This window comes from Pseudorca crassidens, chromosome 1, assembly GCF_039906515.1.
Source record: "Pseudorca crassidens isolate mPseCra1 chromosome 1, mPseCra1.hap1, whole genome shotgun sequence".
In the NCBI taxonomy this organism is placed as follows: domain Eukaryota; kingdom Metazoa; phylum Chordata; class Mammalia; order Artiodactyla; family Delphinidae; genus Pseudorca; species Pseudorca crassidens.
In genome coordinates, this window is record NC_090296.1 from 150,349,472 (window position 1) to 150,373,901 (window position 24,430).

At 52.7% G+C, this 24,430-nt stretch overlaps 1 protein-coding gene across 2 annotated transcripts in view; it reads left to right on the forward strand.

Moving 5' to 3' along the window:
- RASGRF1 (Ras protein specific guanine nucleotide releasing factor 1) overlaps positions 1-24,430 on the forward strand; it is a 104,430-nt gene that overhangs the window by 12,524 nt on the left and 67,476 nt on the right. For both annotated transcript variants that reach the window (XM_067698787.1, XM_067698781.1), the window contains exons 2-5: positions 5,813-5,919; positions 14,172-14,319; positions 20,315-20,407; positions 22,963-23,216. In XM_067698787.1, coding sequence (XP_067554888.1) covers positions 5,813-5,919; positions 14,172-14,319; positions 20,315-20,407; positions 22,963-23,216 — 602 coding nt within the window. The remainder of the gene's footprint in view (positions 1-5,812; positions 5,920-14,171; positions 14,320-20,314; positions 20,408-22,962; positions 23,217-24,430) is intronic.

Below are 24,430 nucleotides of genomic sequence, written 5' to 3' on the forward strand. Positions count from 1 at the left end.
ATAGTAATGTGTATATGTCAATCCCAGTCTCCCAATTTATCCCCCCCGCAACCTGTCCCCCCTTGTAACCGTAAGTTTGTTTCCTACATCTGTGACTCTGTTTCTGTTTTGTAAATAGGTTCATTTATACCATTTTTTTTAGATTCCACGTATTTTCACCCAAGGTCTTCTTGACAGATTCCGACGAACATGAATGTTAGGGGGAACGCTGTTTGTACACGGGCATGTGAATGCACATGTATGTGGTTTTCCTAGTAATTGTCCACTGATAGGTTGATTAGACCCATCTCTTGGACTTTGCAAATGATTCAGTTACTTTAAAAACCATCATGAGCCCTTTTATGAACCAGGAGCTTTGACAACATCATCTGTTTACAGAACCCTGTGAGATGGGTAAGAGCCTCCCCTTTTTGTGAAAGAGAAAACAAGTCCACAGAAGTGAAGAGACACGCTGGAGACACCGAAGCTAAATAATAAATTTAAACCCAGGCGACTCCAAAGCCTGGTATGTGCCACAACTCCAGGGTCCCAAAGTCCCCGGAACACTGGTTTTCTGGAATGTTGGTAGATCTTCCCAAAAATGAAAACAAAAGGGTTCCGTGGTGGGATACGTTCTGGAAGAAGGTCCTACATTGCAGGACTGTTCAGTGCCTTTATGAGGTGAGTGGGCCTCCTCTCCCTGAAGAGATATAAGCCTCGTTCATGAAAAGCCAGTGCCCACACCCTTCCAGCCAGCTCACTGCCCAGGCCTGAGAAGCAGATTCAATGCCACCTGCTTTACGGCTTTTGCTGTTAATCAATTAATGAATGCGCCGGGCTCCCATGCCATGCTGAAAAATGCATTCAGTCACCCATCCAAGGAATGAAGGCTATTCCATGCCCAGGCCGAGGAACAGTGCCAGGCTCTGGGGGCATTCCTGGCCAGGGATCATTTATTTGAAAGGAACAGGAGCCTATTCAAAGCAGCTTAAGGTTTTTGCTTAAGGAGGACTCTTGGAATAGTTACAGTGATAATTAATGGAACCCAAGGAGAAACCATGTGTCTGGGTCTCCAAGGCCTGGACCAGGAACCATGTCTCTCCGCCCCACCTTCCCCAACTCCCACTCTAGTTACCAGGTCTCCCATCTCCGCTTTTCTCTGAGACACTTCCACTGCCTTCTTTGTCATTTGTACTTAGAGTTCAGCACACACAGCTCATTCATTTGGTCTGTCTGCGTCACTTCCAAATAACTGGGAACTCCTGGCTGCATAGTGTCTATGGCTGCGCCAGGTATCGGCTCCAGGACCGTGCATCTCTAGGAGAACATGGGGGGATGGGGGGAGGGGAAGAGGTGCTTCTGCTGCAGACATTGCTCCCTCTTAGGGGTTCCCAGCACTGGGTGAACATTGCAACCAACTGGGGGGCTTTGAAAAATACCAGTGCCTGAACCGTGTCCTCTCCCTGTTCCCCTTCTCCCACGATCTGCTTTAATGTGCCTGAGAAGGGGGCTCAACCATCCGTGTTTTCTTAGATTCCCAGGTATCCCTAATGTGCACCCCAGATTGAGACTCTCTGCTGTGGTAGGAAAGACAGTAGAAAGGCATTACAGGACTTCCTTGACGGTCCAGTGGTTAAGACTCTGAGCTTCCATTGCAGGGGGCGCAGGTTCCATCCCTGGTCGGGGCATGAAGATCCCGCATGCCACATGACGTCCCAAAAGCGGGAAAAAAAAATCACTACAAGCTGATAATGGCTTTGATGGGGAAGGACGGGGGCAGCACATTTGACAGTCTAGAAGGAGCAGGAAAGAGATACACTAAGACCCGATGGTGTGGAGTGCCCGTGCCTTGCAGAAAGCATTCAGCATCGTGGGCTTTCGTGTGTGTCATTGATTACCATGAGGTGGACAGTGTCTGGGTTACAGAGGGGACTGAAAAATATGGGTTGAATTCACGAATGAGATATCATTCAGGTAGAGAGTTAAAGGTGGAGAGAACTTGATTTTTCATGATTGAGGCCAATTGTGTGTAGCTGACCAAGGCGAGAGTTAGTGTCATGCCCATTGGCCAGAGGGAGATGCAGAGGTTGCCCAGAATCCCTGGCTCTGAGCAACAGAGCCAGACCCAGACCCGGCTGCTGGGACTTCCACCTCCTCCACCTTTTGTAGGGTGACCAAGCACCCCGGTTTGCTCGGAACTGCCTTGGTCTTAGCGCTGAAAGTCCTGTACCCGCGGAAACACCTCGGTCCCAGGCAAACTGGGATGGTTGGTCACCGTACCTGTCAGTGGTTTCCCAATGTTCTCTGTCCTGTGGAGGTGCCGCAGCCCGGCCAGCCGACTGGGACAGGCAGGAGGCAAGGGGAAGGCCAAGCAGGCAGGGTTCCAAGCCTACCTCCCCAGCCCGCAGAGGCTCAGGTCTGCTTTAGCTGTGCTAGATAGAAGTTTATTACCATACAGGCACTTGGGACTTTGGAAACAAAGGCCCATCCTGAGGCAGGAGGGGGCATAGATCCAGCCCACGCAGGCATGGGGCAGCAGCATTCAGTTAGTGGTCAGGTGATACAGGGCAGAGAGAGGGCATCCTGGGGACCAGGCATGAGCTGAAGCCCAGGATCGCAGCCTGGTGAGGCCCCAGTTCTAAGTCTAGTACCTCGAACCCAGATGAGGCCACAGGTATGCTTCTAGAACGTTTCCTCCAGCCAAGATAAGGACCTGAACATGACTCTGGTCTCGGCACAACCCCAGGTGTGATGTCTGAGTCCCTTCCTAGGAGTTTGGTAGTCCCAGGTGTAGTTTCTGGATCAATCCCTCTTAACCTGCTGAGGCCTCAGGTGAAGGTCTAGACCAGCGAGTGGCTCTCCACCTTGACCACACATTAGGATCACCAAGGGGCGCACAGGCCACACCCAGACTAGTGACAGCAGAGCCCAATGTATAGTCAGGGTTGAGACCCGCTGGCGGAGATACTTAGCAGCCCAGGTGAAGCCCCAGGCTCTGCCCTGAACCTGGTACGGCTCCTGGAGTCGTTTGGGATCGTTCTAGGGGTCTGATTTTGATGCTTAGAGGGTTTCGGGGTCCATCTTGGGACTCCTGGTGGAGCCCCAAGTCAAGGTATCCATCCCTTACTTCAGGTCCAGGGAAGCTCTGTGGAGGCCCCAGGTGGAGCTCTGGGCCCATCCCTGCAGCCCTGGTGAGGCTCCAGGAGTAATTTCACCAAGTCTTGCTTCTTCTTTAATGAAGCCAGGGATGGTCCATTGGTGGTTTCTGCTTCTGTTGGATTTCCAGATATGTTCCAACAACTCTAGTTGGGCCTGTCAGGATTCCACATTTGAAATGTGGGTTCCTGGAGGAGGCCCCTGGGTTTATTTCTGAATTTATCCCACATCCTTGATCACATATAGTGTGTGAGTCCTGATCAATGTCCCAGGGAGGCCTCAGATGTGGCTCTGTCTTGACTGGAGAGTTCTAGAGTGCCCCAGGGCTGACTCCAGAACAGTGCTTCTGTTCTGCAGAGAGGTCCAGCCAGCACCCACATGAACCCATATGGTCACATCGTTTTGGCAAACATGGCTAAGCTCTTGTCCCATGGTCATGCTGAGGCCCACGTATTGTTGTCAGTGAGTCCGCCAGACTCCGAGAAGCTTTGAGGGGGTTCTGGTTGGGGCAGAATGCCCAAGGTGTGGTCCTGGTCTCATCACAGCCGCTCTAGTGGCCCCAGTTTGAGCCCGGTGTCCACTCTGCCGCTCTGCAGTGGTTCACCTCTGGCCTCGGCACATCCTTGTAACTCTGGGAAAGCCCAGGGGTGGTTCAGCTTTCAAGGGTGACCTGGGGTCTGTCAGAGCTCTGATCCAACACCAGCTGAGGTGATGGGGCTGTCTCAAGAGCTCTGATGGTACCCAGGGTCACTGTTCATCCCTAGAAATGATGGCTATTGATAGCATTTCCCCAGAACCCCCAGAAACACCCCATTCACCTGCTAGACCACCAGCCTTGTGAGATCCTCAGGCAGTTGCTGGCAGTGGAGCTCCAAGATCTGAGTGGACAGTAGGTACCCAGGGAAGGTGTGTTATTCTGGCTTCTCTTCTTTCCAGCCATGTGGGCTCAGGCAAGCGGCTTCACTTTTCTGCACCTCAGGTTTCTCTGCAGTAAACAGGTAATAAGACCTGTTCCACCTGGTGAATATGGGAATAAATGAGATCATGGGAAACAAGCATCTGCGTGTTCACCACCTCTCGAGAGATGGGGAAAGTGCATAGGTGGCCACGGCAGCTCGGGCTTTCACCTGCTCCCTCGCAGGGGGCGGACAGCCAGTTACCTGCTTCCTAGGAAAGAAGGGAGAGACATTGACTCTGCAAAACACACACACACACACACACACACACACACACACTTCTGGCTGCCACCAAGAACGACAATTAACAGAAAGACAGTCATGTCAGCGGAAGCTAAAAACAAGTTTACGTGCTCCATCCTGCTGTTCCCTGCTGCCTGGGCCCCGAGGGACGGAGGGACAAGGGACAGCGCCCACTGACACAAGACCGCACCGCGGCCTGCGGTGCATCTTCTGAATGGGCAGGCCTCGGGGGCCCTCTCTGCACCTCACTGCCTGCCTCTCTCCTCCTAGTTTCACCAGGACCAGACCCAGGAGGCCTCCGCAGGTGGGGCCCCCAGCACTTTGCCTGTGCACCCTTCTCTCTGGCTGAGCCAGCTTTCCTCTCCGCCCCGAGGCTGACACCCCCGACCCCTGTCTGCAGCCCGCAGAGACGTGGCCTACAGGCACACAGGGTCTGCATGTCCACCCCCCACCCCTGACCCCCGACACCTGCCCTTTATCCTGCCCATGCCTCCCCCAGTCTATGGCATCCCCACCCACCTAGTTGCTCCAGCCGGAAACCTGGGCTTTCTACTCTCCTCCACCCCATCCCGCCACTCAGCTCCACCACCCAGGCCCCGCCCCCTGCCCAGCCTCCTCCCTGGCATCCTTAACCCCACCGCACGGCCCCTCCTACCCGCAAGCACGCCGTGCGCTCTCGATTCCATCAACTGAAATAAAACCTGGACCAACCAACGCCTCATCCTCTGGGAAGGCCTTCTGCTTTCCCTGGGCTGAATCAGTGGCTGGCTTTCTCTGGGCCCTTTTTTCTTACCTCCATGACAGTAATGATCGTTGCACTGTGTTCATTATAGCAAACACTTGTACTTACTAGATTTCGGGCATTGTTCTAAGAGCTTTACACGTATTCATTCATAGAACGATATTACAGATGTGTGTCTCTCGTTGGCTCCTCTGCTTCCCTGGGAGCTCGGGCAGCAGACCCCACGTTTGAGCAGCTCTAAGTCGGTCACTGCACCCAACACGAGCTGGCTTCCAGTGGGCTCTGCTCGGGTCTATCTGTTCATTGCTCTAACTCCAGGACCTAGAAGAGTGTGTTGAAACATTTGTGTGGAGTGAATTAAATGCATGCTGCCCTGAATTGATACCAGGTCCCGAAAGGGGATGTTCTCTTGGTGTGTTTTCTCTGCCTTTCTCCCGGCATACCTGATGGTTTAAAAGTGGCTTTTTTGCAGTTTGTTGGTAAATAGGACTTTGTGGGGTTTGCTTCCTTCTTACAATAGCCTAAGCGTAGGTTCTGTTACATGGTACAAAGCCTGCCTTAATAGAGAGTTTGAAACCGCTAAACAGAATGGCGTTCCGATGATCACGAATAATGAATCCTTGCCTAGCAGATGTGGCAATGAGCACTTTGCAGAACAGCCAGAGCGTTAACGGGAGACGCTGCCGGTTCCGTGCCGATCGCCCTGGTAATCGGAGCTGTCTTCTTCTTGGTGCAGCACTATTTCACGGTTAACTTCAGCCACGAGAACCAGAAAGCCTTGGAGCTGAGGACAGAGGACGCCAGGGATTGTGACGAGTGGGTGGCAGCCATCGCTCACGCCAGGTATGTCTCGCCCACCCAAAGGCCCCGTCCTGAGCAGACTCAAACCCCAGGAGGGGAAGGCATGGAGGAGGAGGAGATGGGGGGAGGATGGAAGCTGTAAGAAGGGCATCTTGACAGGCCCGCCCTTAGAGCCCCGGAGCTCTGGGACGTGCCTCCCTGGGGTGCACAGGGAACCAAGGGCCCTGAGGTGCAGCGTTATAGCCTCCTGCCCCCTTCAACCAGATGAGCTCCTTTTTTTCATACTAGGAGAACTGAGTACAATTTGGTGGGATTACAGGGCTTTATAGCCACCAAAGGCTAAGACCACCAGGGTTCTAGCCCGGATGCTGCAGGAATGGACTAGTCCTGTCTTTTCTCTGGGGCTTGGTTTTCTCATCTGTAAACTGAAATTGTGTAAACCTCTCTGAGCTCGGATGTTCAGGGATTCTAGACCTGCTCGTCCCTTCATTCCCAACGATGTGTACCCCTCTCTGGAGGGATTCACTGGGCCAGGTGGGGAGAAAAGCAAAAGGAGAGTGTATGCTGCAGAGGAAATGGGGGCTCCAAGCTGCATTGAGTCTTCCTGGGTCTTGGGGAAATGATGGGCTTGTGGGCTAGGGTGTGGCCCCCAAGCTAACAATCCCCTGGCAAAGCTAAGTACTGTCAGGTGGGATGGACACCCAGACACCCAGACTCACCCCTTTGAGCAGTAGATCTTTCTGGCTGAGTGGATAATGGTGTGTTCCTGTGTCTACTCTCCAGTAAAGTGTAAGCTCCTCGGGGCAGGGACTAAGTAGGATTCTTTGCATCCCCAGGGCCTTATAAAGGTATAGACAAGTTCTCAGCAGTGTAGCTGGGAAGAATGCAAAGATGAATGAATGGATAGAGGTTGGATGTTGAGTTTATATGTGGAAGGTGAATGATGGATCAATAGAGGGTAAATGAATGATAAATGGATGAGTGTTGAAAGTATATGTGAAGGGCGGATGGATGGATGGATGATAAATCAATGATGGGTAGATGAATGTTGATGGGTAGATGATGGATCCATCAGGTGAAGATGGATATAGATAGATGGATACCAGAGCCCTTCCTTGAGCCTTGGATCAAGCCAGCTGACCAGAAACCATTTATTATGGCTATAGCACTGACCTTGACCCTGAGGTCAAGCCACCTCCATCCCTATCCTCAAGGAGTGTCCAGTCTAGCTAATGGAGACTAGGTTCTCACCTATGAATCAACAGAGTCAGGCTCTGAGTGTGGTACTGGGCAGACAGGGATGGATGCAACACAGGTATTCCCCCAGGGCTACCCCAGCCTAGTCAGGAAGACACTAGACAGATGTACAAACAGCTCCGGTGCATGAAGGCCGTGTTAAGTACAAGGCACCACAGGAGACATCTTCAGGGAAATGGGGGAATCTGGGGGATCTGGAAATAGGGCATGTCATGCTATGGGCACGTCAGCCCCTCCACCAGCCCCCAAAAAGCCTTAAATAAAGGCAGTGATCTAGGAAAGACAATTCCAAGAAAAATGAAGAGACAAAGTTCGGGTGTCAGAAGGTTGGTGAGGTTGGACATTGGACTGGAACCAGATCAGAACGATCTTGAATACCCAGCTGAGATGTTTGAGCTCTCCTCTGTGAACCGTGGGAGGCCATCAAAGGTTTTACACCAGGATGATCAGAGCTGTGATTTGGAGTGGAAATTGCTGGCATTGTGGAGAATGGAATCAAGCAGGAAGAACCCAGATTCAGGGAAAGCAGCTGGACCTCAGGCTCCCAGCACTAAACTAGAACCAATAGCAGGGCTGTTTTGAGAAGCAAATGAAATGATTTATGTGGCGGGGCTTTGTAAGTGTTGAGGTATTATAGAATTCTACTTTGGTGTATATTCTGGATAACCAGGACTACCTTGACTTCGAAAATCAATTCACACCAAAATTTTCTAGAGACAATGAGATACCACTACCTGTAGAATCTACAAGGGCTGAATTGAAAAAAAATGACAGTAGCAAAATTGGAGAGGGGGTGGAGTAACCATAAATCACATGACGCTAGTGGGAGCATAAAGTGGTTCAACCACTTTGAAAAATTGTTAGGCATTTCCTTTAAAAGTGAAACATACACCTACTCTGTGACCCAGCAGTTACACTTCTTAGTATTCATCTAAGAGAAACGAAGAACATCTACAAAAAATCGTGTATGCAAATGTCCTTAGCAGCTTTTTGCACAATAGTCCCCAAAACTAGAAATAACCAAGGTGTCTATCAACAGACAGATGTAGAGAGGAATCTTAATACATCCACGCGATGGAATGCCGCTCAGTAATAAAAAGGAACCCAATGGGAGGGAGGCTCAAGAGGGAGGGGATATGGGGACATATGTATGCATATGGCTGGTTCACTTTGCTGTACAACAGAAACTGACACAGGATTGTGAAGCAATTATACTCCAATAAAGATCTATTAAAATATATATTATATATATATATACACACATAAATAATGTAACAAAACAGATGAATTTCAAAGTCGATAGGCTGCGTAAAAAGAGCCAGACACAAAGTAGCACATGCTGCCTGATTCCTGTTATATGAAAGTCTAAAACAGGCAGAACTCCACTGTGGTGATAGAAATCAAAACAGTAGCTGCTTGTGGGATGGGGGTTGACAGGGAAGGGGCACGAGGGAGCTCCCTGGGGTGGTGGGAGTTTCCTTTATCTCGATTAGGGTGTATGCATTGATCTATACGGATCAAACTGTTTATTTAAGGTCTGTGCTTTCCATCATATGGGCATTAATCCTCAAATTTTTAAAACAGATTCTATCTATTAGAGTGTTTTAGTTCTCTGCTGCTACAGAACAAATGATGACAAACTTAGCAGCTTAAGGGACTTCCCTGGAGGTCCAGGGGTTAAGACTCCATGCTCCCACTGCAGGGGGCGTGGGTTCAGTCCCTGGTCAGGGAACTAAAATCCCACACGCCATTGTGGTGCGGCCGAAAAAAAACCCCCACAAACTTAGCAGCTTAAAACCACACCCATTGCTCGGTTTTGTAGGTCGGAAGTCTGGGCTCGGCTGTGGTCTCTGCACAGAGGCCCATGGGCTGAAATCAAGGAGTCAGTCAAGCGGGGCTCTTACCTCGAGGTTCTGGAGAAATCTCTGCTTCCAAGCTCACTCCTGTCGTTGGCAAAAGTCAGTTCCTTGTACGACTGGTGTCCCTGTTTCCCTGCTAGCCGTCAGCTAGGGATGGCTCTCAGCTCCACGAGGTCCTGCCTTCCTTGCCCTGTGGTCCCCGCCATCCTTAAGCCAACAACGGCTCACCAAACCCTTCTCCAGCCCCAAATCTCTGACCTCCCCTTCTGTAACCAGCCAGAGAAAACTCTCCATTTTCAAAGGCTCGTGTGATTGGGTCAGGCCCACCTAGAGAATCTCCCTGTGTTAAGGTCAGCTATGCCGTATAGTATAGCCCAGTAAGAGGAATAAAACGCATCGTAGTCATCATCCCAGAGATTATGCAGGGCTTCGAAACCAGGGCAGGAAACTTGGGGCTACCTTAGAATTCTGTCTGCCACAGAGAGGGGACAATGATTCTTTAAGCAACTCACTGAACTGGAAATTGGTTCCAAGTAGCCCATAAAATCCTAATCATATGGGGGTTTTTTGGGTTTTTTTTTTTTTTGCGGTACGCAGGCCTCTCACTGTTGCGGCCTCTCCCGCTGTGGAGCGCAGGCTCCGGACGTGCAGGCTCAGCGGCCGTGGCTCACGGGCCCAGCAGCTCCGCGGCATGTGGGATCTTCCCGGACCGGGGCACGAACCCGCGTCCCCGGCATCGGCAGGCGGACTCCCAACCACTGCGCCACCAGGGAAGCCCGACACCACCTACCTCTGAACAAAAACCTCTCGGAACTCACCATCCTTTAGGAAGCCAGGGGGACGTGCCAGTTGGACATGGTTTGTCTTCCCTGGTCAAGCCCAGGGGTCTGAGTCAACCCACTGGCCTCAGAGGAACGTCCTCCTTTGGGCCTATAGGGCTGGGACGGGGGTCACAGTGATGGTCACCAATAAGGGAAACAGAGTCCCCTTCCCTAGAATAGTTGTCACCAGCCAGTCTGGCTCAGGTGCAGCTTGTCAGGCACCTCCTGGGCCAACAGAAGCCACAGGCCCTTCCCTAGGCAGCCGGCTGTGTGACCAAAGGACAGACGATAGGCTCTGAGCGTTATTTAACCTCAGATCGTGTGCACCATGAGAGTGTGTGCACGTGTGTGTGTCAAGGGAGAGACCGGCTCTCTTCCACAGCAATGTTGAGTAGTAGGTATGCTTGCATGTACCTAATTTAGTTTTTATTTCCATATACATAGTAGATACATGGTATATACAAAAATAAGCACTGTAGCGTATGAATAGGTATAGAGACACAACGTACTCTCCCACCATATGCATAATAGTCTAGTATTCTGGGATGCCCCTGTGGTATGCGTATGTACAGCAATGTATAAAATGTAACACCGAGTGTGGCTTGTGGCCTGCATCTCAGCGAGGAGAACTAGATGCAAACCAGACAGCCACGTGGGAGTCCTCTTCAGGGACCGGAGCCCGATTCCGACTCCACCTTTGACGCTCCTTGACTGTTATTTGGGGGCAACTCACTTCCCCTCTCTGGGCCTCAGTTTCTTTATTTATAAAATGAGGCGGTTGGCCTTTCGTGATTCCCGAGTACCCTTCCAGCCCTGCGAATCTGTGCATCTATAAAGACAGTATTGCACAGAGATGTGGATGGACCTAGAGACTGTCATACAGAGTGAAGTAAGTCAGACAGAGAAAAACAAATATCGTATATGAACGCATATATGTGGAATCTAGAAAAATGGTACAGATGAACCTCTTTGCAAGGCAGGAATAGACACAGACGTAGAGAACGAATGTATGGATACCAAGGGGAGAAGGGGGGTAGGAAGAACCGGGAGATTGGGATTGACACATATACACTATTGATACTACGTATAAAATAGATAACTAATGAGGACCTGCTGTAGAGCACAGGGAACTCTACTCAATTCTCTGTGGCGACCTACATGGGAAGGAACTCTAAAAAAGTGGGGATCTATGTATACGTATAGCTGATTCACTTTGCTGTTTAGCAAGAAACTAACACAACATTGTAAAGCAACTGTACTCAATAAAAATTTAAAAAAGAGACAGTGCTGCACAAAGAGGTGTATTGATGAGAGGGGGGAGGGGAAGGAGAAGAAGGAAGAACAGGGGGAGCCGGAGTGGGGAGGGAGGGAGGCAGGCAGAGAGGGCCGGTGAAGGGAAGAAAGGGAGGTGCAAACAGACCAAATTGTCCTGCAGATGAGACTCTGGCTCCCCATTTTGAAGCACCAGGGCGAGTGCCATCGCTAAAAACAAGCTACTGAAGGCTCTGCATTTTCATACCCCCTGGAGCGAGGAGAGATGAGGTGGTGTGAAAATGGATTCCTTCATGCTCTCGGTTGAAGTTCCTTTGCAAGTAAAGACAATTAAGCCTCTTGGGAAGTTGGGAAAACATTAAAACCTGATCATTCTGGTTTAAATTCATTATAATAAGAGATGCACAAAAATCCTCATTTTAACCAAGTAGTACTGCAGACCGAAGAATTCTCTCCCTGCCCTGCCGCACCCTCCCACCTTCGGGGCACAGCTGGGCAGCCTCCTTCTCTGACACCATCAGGGGACCACTGCCTACCACTTTGCTACACAGCCCGTTTCATAGAGCAAAGCTGTTTCCCACCCTCTGCCTCCTGACCTCTTCACCTCAAACCTGGGGGTTTGTAGGGAAGCTATCCTTGTCCCATTTTGCCATGAGGGTCACAGGGACTTAAAGAACTTGTGTAACACAGCTTCTGAGTCTGCGACGAGAGCCAGTGTCCCTAAACTGGCACCCCCCTGACTAGCCACATCCAGGGTACCTGGAAGGTCATGTCAGTAGATTCCAGACTGAAAAGTGTCCCCTCCATTTAAGTGGGAGATGGTTGGTGACCCCAGAGAGGGACCCAGTTCCTGTGGGTGCTGGGGCCAAACGCCAGCCCGCAGAGGGCTGAGGGGTGAATGGGGAAGAGGGAACATGGGGATGATGGGTGCGGTTGCTCTTCCAACAAGCCTCACCTTGAAGGTGGAAAAGAGGAGCAGGAGTTCAGGGGAGGGTGGAGGAGGGCGAGGGCACATCCTCATCCTAAGTGGGGAGTGACTTGAGGCTTCGCATATGCTGAGGAGAAAAAGCCAGTGGAGCTGTTAGGCAGAATCTGATGCACAGAAATCCTGAGGAGGGGTCAGGGGCTAGGGATGTGGAGGGGAGGGAGATGGTAGTTACCACAGCACTGGCACACCGCACAGAGCTTCGTGTGTGTCCACAGATTTCATCCTCACGGCAACTCTGCAGGGTGTGGACTGTCATCATCCCCATTGTATGGATGAGCAAACTGAGGCACAGAGAGGCTGCGTGACCTCTCCGAGGTCCCTCAGCTAGTGGGTGTGGGAGCTGGGGCTGAGCCAGGCAGATTAGGTCCGAGCAGGGATGCTGCCCTTGAGACAGGATGGGGGTGGGCGTGCCGTGGGGCTGGCGGGAAGTGACGGAACAGCACTGCACATCATGCAGGCTGTGATGTCAGAGCAGGACCGCCTGCAGAGGACTGGGGGTGGGGGTGGGGGGTGGTGAGGAATGAGGTTGAAGGGGGCTGAAGCTCTGGGGTGGGTGGGGAGCTGGCAGGGACACCAGAAATGTTTCAAGGCCCCGCTGAGGTTGGAAGGTGGGAAACGGGGGGCTGCCCACTGCCGAGAGGGGGACACAGGAAGGAAGACGAGGGTGAGCGCGAGGAGGAGCCCAGGATGTGGGCAGAGGGGAATCTTATGAGATCCTATCTGGTGGTCCTGGGCTGAAGCAAAAAGGGAGAGGAAAGATGGGGGCCAGGGAGAGGGGGGACTGGAGACCTCGGTCCCCAGACTTCGTTGCAGACACTCCCAGAGACCAATAACCCTGCCCTCCGAATCTGTGCCTTGCAAGTCTCCTGCCCCTGCCCCGGTGGGCACCCCTCCCTGCAATGGTGAGCTTCCCTTCCACAGCCTCTCTGCCCTCTGAGACTGGACCCCATTTATAGAATCGGGTTTCTCCCTAGCTCCGACACCTTCAAATGCAGGTGTTGTGGGTATCAGGGAGAAGCCAGGCCTGTGACCTTGGGCAGCCCCCGGCCCAGCTCATCTTCCAAGTCCCACCTGCCTGCCCTCCCCCTCATCGTGATGCTCTGCAAATCTGAGACATGTTCATTTACACAAAGACTGGGACCACGTCTTCTACCCTCTGATCCTTTGGGGTACTCTCTGATCTGGCCCCACCTAAACACCCAGCCCCATTGCTAATTACCCCCAGCACAGGCCTTCCACCTGAGGCTGCCCTTGGATGGGCATGTGCCCAGAGCACTGGGTTTGGAATCCAAAGACCTAGATTCCGATTCTGGTGGGAGAGAGAGCTCCGCCTCCAGGAAGTCTTCCCTGATTACAGGTCCTTGTTGCTGGCCTGGCCCCTCTTCTGATTCCTACAGCACTAACAGCCTTTGGTGCATGAGTTGGCACCCAGGTATACTGCACAGGTTCTTCAGATGTCTCCCAGCCAGTGCAATGTCTGTGCCTGACTCGCCTCTGTGTGTCGTCCATTCACTCAGTTGCATCCATGCAATAAATGTTCACTGGGCTAGGCCCTGGGCAGACAGGAGTAAGCAGCACAGGCATAGTCCCTGCCATCAGAGAAGGCAGGGTCTCCTGAGGAAACAAAAGTAACCGGACACCCCCAATCATTCTGGCCAGCGCTATGGTAATAGCACCCCGGGAGTACTGCAGGAACACCCTGCACATTATGGCGGGAGTGGGGAGGGAAGACTTCTGGGAAATGACATTTCAACTAGGACCTACTCTGGGAAAGAGGATGGAGCTAGCCCAGGGAGAGGAGGGAGGAGGCATGTTTCAGACAGAAGATCTGTCTGCGCAAAGGCCCAGAGGGTGAGGGCAGTCGGGCAAGGTGAGAACAAGACCAGGTGGAGGAACCAGACGTCAGAGTGTGAGCCGGGAGCTGGGGAAGGGGCCAGAGCCATCGGTAGCAGCACAGCAGCCAGGCTAAGGCCTCGGGCACTGTGTCTGGCAGTCAGGACCTTCTCCTAAGTGCAGTCTGTGGGGAGCCCCACTTCTGGTTGGATCTCCAGGGGGCCAGGAGGCCGTGGCTTACCTGCCGTGTTCCTCTGTCCACAGCTACCGGACCCTGGCCACGGAGCACGAGGCATTGATGCAGAAGTACTTGCACCTGCTGCAGATCGTGGAGACCGAGAAGACGGTGGCCAAGCAGCTGCGGCAGCAGATCGAGGATGGGGAGATTGAGATTGAACGGCTGAAGGCAGAGGTGACCGACCACCTGGGGAGCGGAGGAGGCTGGCGGAGGGCCCGGGCCTCAGACCTCAAACCCGGGCTCCCGCGGGGTCAGGGAGGCACGTGATGGGCAAGAGGGACCCGCTCCAGCCACGGCTGTGCCAGCTTCCAAACTTAAAGTCAGTGATGCTGGCAGAGTGGGAAGGTCCTGGGGTCAGATCTGGGGTCAAAGCCCACCTCTGCCACTTACCAACTGCAACCTGGAGCAAGTCCTCCAGCCTCTCTGCACCTCCATCCTTAAAACAGGCTGTTTCTCCCTAGCTGACAAGGTTGTGAGGATCAAGTGAGATCATTTGTGGGCGAGTTCCTGGTTACTCTGCTGACAGCCACATGGGCGGAGGGGGTGAGGGCAGGGCCAGAGGGTGGCTGGTAGGTCCTTAGACTGTGGCTCGGGCTCAGCTCCAAGGCGGTCCCTTCCCTCTGCCTGGCACAACTGTCCGGAGGCTGAGCCGTTGCTAGGTTAAGCCTTCTAGAACTTCACCACTCAACGTGTGGTCCATGAAACAGCAGCCCATTAGAAATGCAGAACCTAGGGCCCCACCCAGCTCTCCCAAATCAGAATCTGCACTTTAACCACATCCCGGGAGAGTCTCATTTGTGGGTTGGCCAAAGAGTTCGTTCAGGTTTTTCCGTAACATCGGCGGAAAATCCCGAACAAACTCTTCGGCCAACCCAATACATTAAAGCTTGGGAAGCGCTGGCTTTCAGCCCTTAGACACGCCTTCCCAGCTGTGCACGCCGCCACGCAGTGATCTGATCGCCTCTCACCCCCTCACTTCACCAGCGCGCTCAGAACCATCTGGCTCCCTCACACAAGGTCTGCGACTCTGAGCCGAGGAGGGGCATATGAAAACACAGATCCCTGCGATCGGAGTTAGCTGCATACTTTGCAGGGCCCGATGCAAGGTGAAAATGCAAGGCCCCGGCCAGGGTGGGGGAAGTCAGTCTCCCCTTCCCACTCGCCACGGCCTCCACCCATCGTGGGCAGGCCACCCACGACTTCAACCGCCAACCCCCCTAACCTCTGTGCCATGATACACTCAGTACCTAGATTCAGGTGGGCAAGTGACCCACTTAATGCCCCAGGCAGTATCAGCCCGGGCAGCACAGTTGTCTCCTCGCCCTGCCCTGTGACACCACAGGTATGCACAGGACCCACCTTCTCTGTACCTACACCAGGCCCTGCAGAGGGTGGAGGCGGACAGTGAGATGTGTCTGCTGGGCTGACTTGACCCGTTGTCACCCAGACAGAGGGTTGCAGAGGCCTGGGTCCCAGGATGCCGGGGTATAAGGAATAGGCAGGGAGACAGGAACACGCATGAGCTGAGGCTCCAAGCCCCTGGGGTGTGCCCCATGGTCCCATCAGACTCACTCACAAAACGCAAATTCAAAGAGAAGATTCTTAAGAATTTCAAGACAGCAACTGCTGTCTATCACCTTTGCAAGAACCAATTGTTACGTTTTCAAGAATTTTGCAAGTGGAAACGCGGAGTCCTAACCACTGGACCGCCAGGGAATGCCCCCATTTCATTGTTTTAATAGCTGTTTTCCTCCCATTTATGATGGGAAGTAAATTTGGAGAGTGAAGACAGGCCCTAAAGGGCAAAACAGGAGTTTAGAGGTAGTCGTAATATTTTATTGGCTTGGAAGCACTCAGGATCCTGGGCGGCTGACACTGGAAGAAATGGAAAAGATCTTTAGTTCAGGGTTTAAATAAAAATTTAGGGCTTCCCTGGTGGCGCAGGGGTTAAGAATCCGCCTGCCGGTGCAGGGGACACGGGTTCGAGCCCTGGTCTGGGAAGATCCCACATGTCGTGGAGCAGCTAAGTCTGTGTGCCACAACTACTGAACCTGCGCTCTAGAGCCTGTGCTCCGCAACGAGAGAAGCCACCGCGATGAGAAGCCCACGCACTGCAAAAAAGAGTAGCCCCCGCTAGCCACAATTAGAGAAAGCCCACATGCAGCAGCAAAGACCCAACACAGCCAAAAAGAAATTAATTAAATAAATAAATAAATAAAAGAACTAAAAACATTGAAAAAAAAATTTAGCCACGGGATTGGTTTTGCAAACAAACTTCAACATGGTACCCCACTTCATAAACTAGGTCAGTGAGGGGACTACTCTGGGAGAAGTAAGAAAGGACGGCCGTGACCCCTCCCATGCAGCCCCTCCCCAGGCCTCCTCTCCAGGGCCCACCCTGCATGCCTTGAGTCCCGCTTCCCATCTCCCCCTTGCCATCCTCACCCCCGCCGCCCTGGCACACAACAGCCTGTCATACCTGTGCCTTTGTTCACACACCCCCTCTCAAATTCCCTCCATCCTGTAGCCCACCTGTTGGGCTCTTTGTCCTTCAAAACTCCTTCCAGGTAGCCCTTGCCGCTTTCATGGTGAGACCTTCCCATGGCGGTAGGTACATACCTCGCTTCTGGCCTCTCCTTGTCCGATTATAAATTGCCTCTCTGGGGTTCTGACCCCCTTCTCAGGCTGGAAGGTCCTCCCGGGAAGGGATCTGACTCATCCACCTTACCCAGTGGCGAGCTGTGTCTCACCAGTACCCAACCCAAAGCCTGCATCAGGATCCGCTGGCGGTGTTGGCACAAAGGTAGACAGTGTCTCACCAATACCCAACCCAAAGACTGCATCAGGACCCGCTGGCGGTGTTGGCACAAAGGTAGACAGTGTCTCACCAGTACCCAACCCAAAGACTGCATCAGGATCTGGTGGCGGTGTTGGCACAAAGGCAGACAGAGATGGGCACCCACTGGGCTTGGAGGAGACCAGAAGAGATCAAGAAGGAGGGAGAAAGAACTGAGCTGCATGGCAAGAGCTACAGAGACCTGCAGGAAAAGCAAGAGCTACGGAGATCGTTAGTAAAACCTTGGAGGCTAACAAAAAGGAAAGAACCTGGATTAATTCCACTATCAATGACTGCACTGATGAAATGCATTCTGGATGAAAGACACTGTCTCCAGAGCGGGGAGTAGGATGGGGCAGAAGCCCATGCGCTATGCCTCAAAGGGGTGTGGCAAGCAGGGTTTTCCTCTGATGGGTCAAGGGGGCCAGACCATGGGTGGCCAGTGGGCGGGGGCCAGCGGAGACACCAGGCTTTGAGCCAGGTCAGACAGCTGGAGCTGGACTCTAGCTGGCAAGTTCGGTGTGAGCCAAAGTCCCCACCCTGTATGGCCTTCATTGACAGGGGTCAGCTGAGCAGACCCTGAACATCCAGCAAGCAAACCAGGGTCCAAGTCAAATCCATCTCCAGAAGAGACCTGCCAGGGTAAGAGAAAGGCTGCCTCCGTGAGCTCACCTGACACTGGCTCCTGGCAGGGATGGGCTGTAGCCCAAGACTTCTGCAGGGTCCCCAGGCTCACAACCCTCTAGAGCTTTGCCCACCAAGCCTGATCCTTAAACAAAGACTCCAAGGCTGCTGGCACTGCCTGTGCACGTAGCATAGTACCTGACCTAATTGCATCTATTTTTTGCCCTGGTCCCTGCTGAGTAGATGTCCTGGAATGCCTCTCTCTGAGACAAGCGCCAGTTTTAAATACAGACCACACACACACACACACACACACACACACACACACACACACACACTGCCATCCAAAAGAAAAAAAAGGTTTCCGTGTGCAAATCTCAAAACTGGCAAAGAAAGCAGACTGGCAAGGAGGTGACAACATCAGACCAAAGGTGGGCATTGACTGGGCATCCTTGCATCTCTGAGCTCTCCAGTAGCCTGCCTCTGTGTGTGTGTGTGTGTGTGTGTGTGTGCGCGCGCGCGCGCGCGCACGTTCCTTAGGCCTTTAGAATACAGATCAAAGAATCAGCCTTTATTTTAATGTGCAGATGTTCCCAGAGAATGGAGAGAAAAGGTGGGGGGGAGAGAAAAAAGAAAAGCCCATGTCGGTGCTGAATATTTCTCAGATATTTTCAGCCGCTCTCCAAGCACAGGCCAGGGTAATTTTAGCAACCCGCAAGTGGAGAGTGGGTAACTCTTCCATCTTGCTTTCAAAGTGCTCAATTCGCTCAATTGTGAGAGCCCATTCATTCTGCACTTCAGCAAGTGGCCTTGAGGGGACAAAGCCACGTGCTCTGAAGAGGATCAAGGGGCTCTGGCTTTGTGGCAGTGTTTGTGGATTCCCCTGAGCTGCTATCTTTAGACGTGTGGGGCTTGATGACTGCAGTGTTTTCCTGTGGTTGAGGTTTTTGTTGCTGCTGCTTTTCTGATCCTTTTGGGAAAAAATTTTTTTAATGAAACCTCTTTTATTATTTTTTATTTATTTATTTTTTTGCCGAGCTATGCGGCACGTGGGATCTTAGTTCCCTGACCAGGGAGGGAACTCGTGCCCCCTGACATGGAAGCGTGGAGTCCCAACCACTGGACTCCCAGCCAGGGGGGTCCCTGCTCTGATCCTTCTTTAACTTACTTACTTACGTAGCCAACAAATATACGTTGAGCGCCAGCCGAATGCTAAGGACCGGGAGCCCAGGAATGAATGAAACGGGGTGGTCCTTCGCCCACAGAGCTCACAGCCGCGATGGAATACATAGGCATTGCCTGCATTTTCCCGGGAAAGTCCGCAGGCCGTGGGAGCCTTGTGGAGGACCCCCAGCAGAGACTTGCGGACTCGGGGGTGGCAGGAAGGAACCCACCCAGGGGCTACACCACAGGCCCGTCCACCTGAGCAGTGCCAGAGGCTCCAGCCACAGTATGGCTAAAGGCACCCCTTCTCCCGGTCACCACCCCGTTGGTCTTATTCTTGCAGCTGGGCCGACCTCTCTGATCCCGAGATCTGGCAAATGGAGATTCTTAGATCAGCTCAAATGTTCGTTTCCAGGGCTCTTCCGTTTTTCTAGGCCAGCAGTTTCCAGGTTGTGCTCCAAAGAGGGCTCCAAGTCAGAGAAGTGCTTCCGGGTTGTCCCAGGATGGGACAGCCAAGCAAGCCAGCAGTGCTTTCATCTGAAGTCCTGCTGGGGCTCCAGGACGGTTTTGTTTGAAAAAAATAATGGGACTACCCAAGTGCCCACTGATGGATGAATGGACGGCAACATGGGGTCTGTACATACAATGGATGTTACTCAGCCTTAAAAAAGAAGGAAAGTCTGACACATGCTGTGACATGGGTGAACCTTGAGGATGTTATGCTGGTGAAATAAGCCAGCCACAGAAAGACAAATACTGTCTGATTCCACTTAGGCGAGGTCCCTAGAGGAGTCAAATTCATAGAGACAGAAAGTAGAAGGGCGGGTGCCAGGGGCTGAGGGAGGAGGGATGGGGAGTCAGTGTGTTTTGTTTTGTTTAGGCTGCACTGTGTGGCATGCGGGATCTTAGTTCCCTGACCAGGGATCAGATCCACACCCCCTGCAGTGGAAGCGCAGAGCCTTCACCAACGGACCGCCAGAGAAGTCATTAAACTCATTATTAAACTCATTAAACTCATTATTGTTTAATGAGTACAGAGCTCGGGGAGTTGAGAAAGTTCTGGAGACGGATGGTGGTGACGGTTGCACAACAATGTGAATGTACTTGACGCCACTGAACTATGCACTTAAAATTGGTTAAAATGGTAAATTTTATGTTATATATATTTTACCACAGTAAAAATTCGAAAGTAAAGGGACTGATGGTTTAGGGAATAAGGAAGAGAATCACAGATTTGGACCAAAGCTCCCAGATTACAGATGGGTTGCCTGCAGCCCAGAGAGTGCCTCGCCCAGGGTCACTCGGAGTCAGAGCCCAGCTGCCCTGGACCCGGGTGGACAGGGTCCCAGTCCGGTGCTCACTCACCGACTTCTGGCTCGAAACCTCCCACAGAGCAAAGGACATGAGCTGCAGTACCACTGGTCCTTGGGGAGCACGTGGCAGGGCGCTCACTCACCACACCACGCCTGGTGGCAGCCGGAGGGGTGGGGCTTCCACCAGCTGGTGCCGCTCGGCCCCTGCAGCTGACCTGTGTTTCCATTGCAGATCGCATCCCTGCTCAAGGACAATGAGCGCATCCAGTCCACCCAGACTGTCACACCCAACGACGAAGACAGTGACATCAAGAAAATCAAGAAGGTCTGTACCATCTCTCGGGGCTGGCAAATCTGCCCTGGTCCTCTTTTAGAGAGCCCCCTGGCACAGCCCAGGGTCTGCAGTGTCCACCTACTGTCCCACTGCTCCCGGGCGTGCCACTCCCACCTCCGCTCCAAAGGCAGAATCAACAGCCCCTCGCCCCAGACCAGCACCTCGTCGAGCCATGTTTTCTGGTTGTCTCTGTGAGGTAGGGTGGTTCAGCCCATTTGACAGATAGGAGAACTAAGGCTCAAGAGATGAAAGAGTAGATAGAGCCAGGGCAGGAACCCAGGCTGTGAGACTCACAGCCGAGAGCTTTCCTCACAACCCTGGGCAGCCTCAATGAGACCCCAGGCCACACGTCCACTGTCACAGCCCTGCATGCCCGCCCTCCCCCCAGCTACTGTCCTGCAAACACCTCCTCCTTTCATCCCCGGCAGACGTCAGCATGGGAGCCGGCCTCTGTGACACCCCTTAGCTGGCCCCACTGGTTTTACACTATTAGAGGCTAGGAGGAACATCTCAGAAGGTATGAGAAAGCTGCCCGGTGGCAGAGAGAATGACCAGCACCATAGGCCACCCCATGGAGGGGCATGTGGAGAGGAAGAGTATGGTCTGTGTGTGCAGCTTGCCAGACTTGAAGCAGGGGAGCCTGACTCACCGTAAGAAAAACACACGAAACCAGAAAATCCTCCTTGTTGAGAGCGTAAAAGGACACCAGCGCCATCCAGACCAGAAAACTGCAAACTGGCATCCCACAGGCCAAGTTCAGCCTACCAGCATGTTTGGGGTTCTTAGCCCACACGGTGTTTCTTTTTTCCCTTTTTAATTTGTTGCCAGTGCTTTAAAAGCTAAACATTTCACATAAAAATATGTATTTCTGGTTTCTCAAAAATAGGAAGAGCTAACATTCATTACGCACTTTCCATGTGCCAGACACTATTCTAGGAGATTTATGCAGATTAATCTGTTCCTAACTAAAAGCCCTCTGAGGTTTTATTATTATCTGCGTTTCACATGTGGGGTTGCTGAGGCACAGAAAGGCAAAGTGACTTCCCCAGGTCACACAGCTAAGTATTTGCAGAGTGACATTTAAACCTTGGCCACCAAGCTCCAGAGCCCACATCCTTGGTCACTGGGACACACGATCTCTTGGAAAAGCAGAAGGTCTCACAGCCCGGGCCCACCTCCCGCACATGGTGACTGCTGGCCCTAGGCCAGGTGCTCTCCCATTAGTGCCCACCCAGCCAGCTTCAGGATCTATAGGACCTGCCGGGCCCCCATGGACACTGGGATTTGCCACCAGTGTCACCTGGGGTCTGAGCCAAGTCCCGCCCAGGCAGGGATGCACTGGCCTGCCTTCTCTGCCATGGCCCCACTGGGCTTCCCGGCCCGTTTTGCAAAGCCATTCTGGTTGGAACATTTTTTTAAGTACCACTTGAAATGCACCTCCCTCCTTTTGTTTTCACCCTCCTGGGGCCTCAGAGCAAGGCCCTCCTTTATCCGGAAAAGCTTTCTCTCTTCAAGGAAATCTGTCGTGCTGAGGCCAGGCCTCTCCTCCCCAGGGCAGACATCCCTGGCCAAAGGTCTGCACCCGGATGGTTGCATCTGCTGTGCATGGCCAGTGCCCTTTGCAGCCGATAATATTTTGATGAGTGCCTTGGCAGGTGGCCCCTGGATCTCCAGGTGCCCCCACCCCAGCACCGCCCAGCACCCTTGCTCCTGGGGCCCTGGGGCCCTCCCTGTGCAGCCCCTGAGCTTGCACACAGCTCAGCAGCAGGGATGGTGGGGAGCTGCATGGTGCCTTGGTGGGAAGCGTGCATATCTTAAAACAGTTCTCTGTGTCTGTGAATTGAGGCCCTTCCCAAGTTCTTGCCAGAACGAGGCCAGGCCAAGCAGCCCGACTCCAAGTTGGGCAAGTCAAGTGTCTGTGTTCATTTCCCCGCGGAGGTAGAGGAGAGGCTCCAGGCGGGCGCCGATGAGGCCCAAGCATGAGATTAACTAATTTGCCGCACTGAATTTGATAATCGCCCTCTATCCAGACGAGCTTTCATTGAAACTTCTGGGCTTTCAGGCCAGTCATTAGGCAAGAAGAGGTGTGAGCCATGCCCAGCACAGCCTGGCAACCCTCTGTGCTCAAGCCCCCTCCCGTGATGGGGACTCAGGGCCACACTTTTCCTCCTTCGGAGGATGTTGCCAAAGCAACCTGGGGGATGTGGTTTAAATGCAGAGGGCCGGGGCAGGGCCTGGGGGTTTGCATTTCGAACAAGTTCTGGGGAGATGCTGATGCTCCCGTGCAGGGACCTCACTTTGAGTCCAGCCGTCATCTCATTAGCCCCGTGGCACAGATGGGAAACGGGCTTAGAGGAACCAGAGGGCTTGCCCAGCACCACGCAGGCAGAAGCACCAGGCCTGATCTTTTGCCTCAGCTCTTTTCCCTACGTGCCCGGCGTGGGGGACAGCAGGGCCTTGGCCCCTGCCCTTGGGGCGCTCACAGCCTGGAAGGACCAGAGCAGCTGAGGCTAACGGGAGACCCTCCCGCTGGTCTCGGCGCCCAGGTGCAGAGCTTCCTGCGGGGCTGGCTGTGCCGGCGCAAGTGGAAGACCATCATCCAGGACTACATCCGGTCGCCGCACGCCGACAGCATGCGGAAGAGGAACCAGGTAGTGTTCAGCATGCTGGAGGCCGAGGCCGAGTACGTGCAGCAGCTGCACATCCTTGTCAACAACTTCCTGCGCCCCCTGCGGATGGCCGCCAGCTCCAAGAAGCCTCCCATCACGCACGACGACGTCAGCAGCATCTTCCTGAACAGGTGAGCACCCTGAAGCTCAGCGCCCCCTCCCGGAGCCCTTGGCTGGGGCGGGAAGAGGGAGCCTAGCCGGCGCTGAACTTGGACACGAGCCCTTGACTAGTCCCCGCCAAATGCAGAGGAGGAAACTGAGACCCAGAGAGGAAGGAAGCTGCCCGAGGTCCCATGACGAGAAGCCAGTGCCCCAGCTACTGCAGGCGGGAATACAGACAGAGGCCCACGTAGTGTATGTCTAAACTAGCGGTTCAACTGGGGCAATGCTGGGAGACATGTTTTTTTTTTAATTTATTTTTTGCTTCAGAAGGATCAATCCCTGGGAGGCAAATTTTTTTTTGAATTTTATTTTATTTACTTTTTTATACAGCAGGTTTTTATGAGTTATCCATTGTATACATATTAGTGTATATACGGGAGACATTTTTGATTGTCGAAACTTGGCGGGGCTGCAGGGGAGGGTTTGCAACTGGCATCTGGTGGGTAGAAGTCAGGGAAGCTGCTGAACATCCTACCGTGCGCAGAGCAGTCTCCCACAGCAGAGAATTCTTCCACCAAAAATAATCGTGCCAAGGTTGAGAAACCCTGGTTTAAATGTTTACAAGTTATAAATCAAGCTACAGAAAACCACATGGGTTCCATTCTTCTACCTTCATATCACCGTCGTAACGATCTAGAAGCCAGGGCTAAATTTTTAGAATCCTGAGTCCCCTTAGCGTGGGGCTGTGTATCACACTACCCACATATCTTACGAAAGCAAGGCTGAGCTGATGGCTGCCCTTCTGCTGTCAACCTCTTTTTAAAAGTCTTAGGAAATGGTTTAAATGAGCTTTTTGGTAGGCATGAAAATTGGGTAAACTAGGTAAAAGCAACAAATATGAAAACCTATCAACAGAGTGCTAGTTACAAATGATTCTCGATCAGGAATTAAAGTAAATCACTGTGTGCTCCAGGTTGTTCATTCAGCTGCATTTCTTTTAAAGTATCCATCATTCCAGTCATTTCACTAATTGCAGCTGGCCCTCATCCACGCCCTCTGCAGAGGTGTTTGGGACCCAGGGTCACCTCCCCTGTGCCCTGCTCTTCCCCTTTACCTGCCAGTGTACTGTGACGAGTTTAGGGACCTGTGGGACACCCGGAAGGAGATGGGGTAGAGGCAGTGGACGTGGGTCTGATTCTGAGAGGTTGAGCCGGAGATGCTGAAAGTCACTGGGAGAAGGACA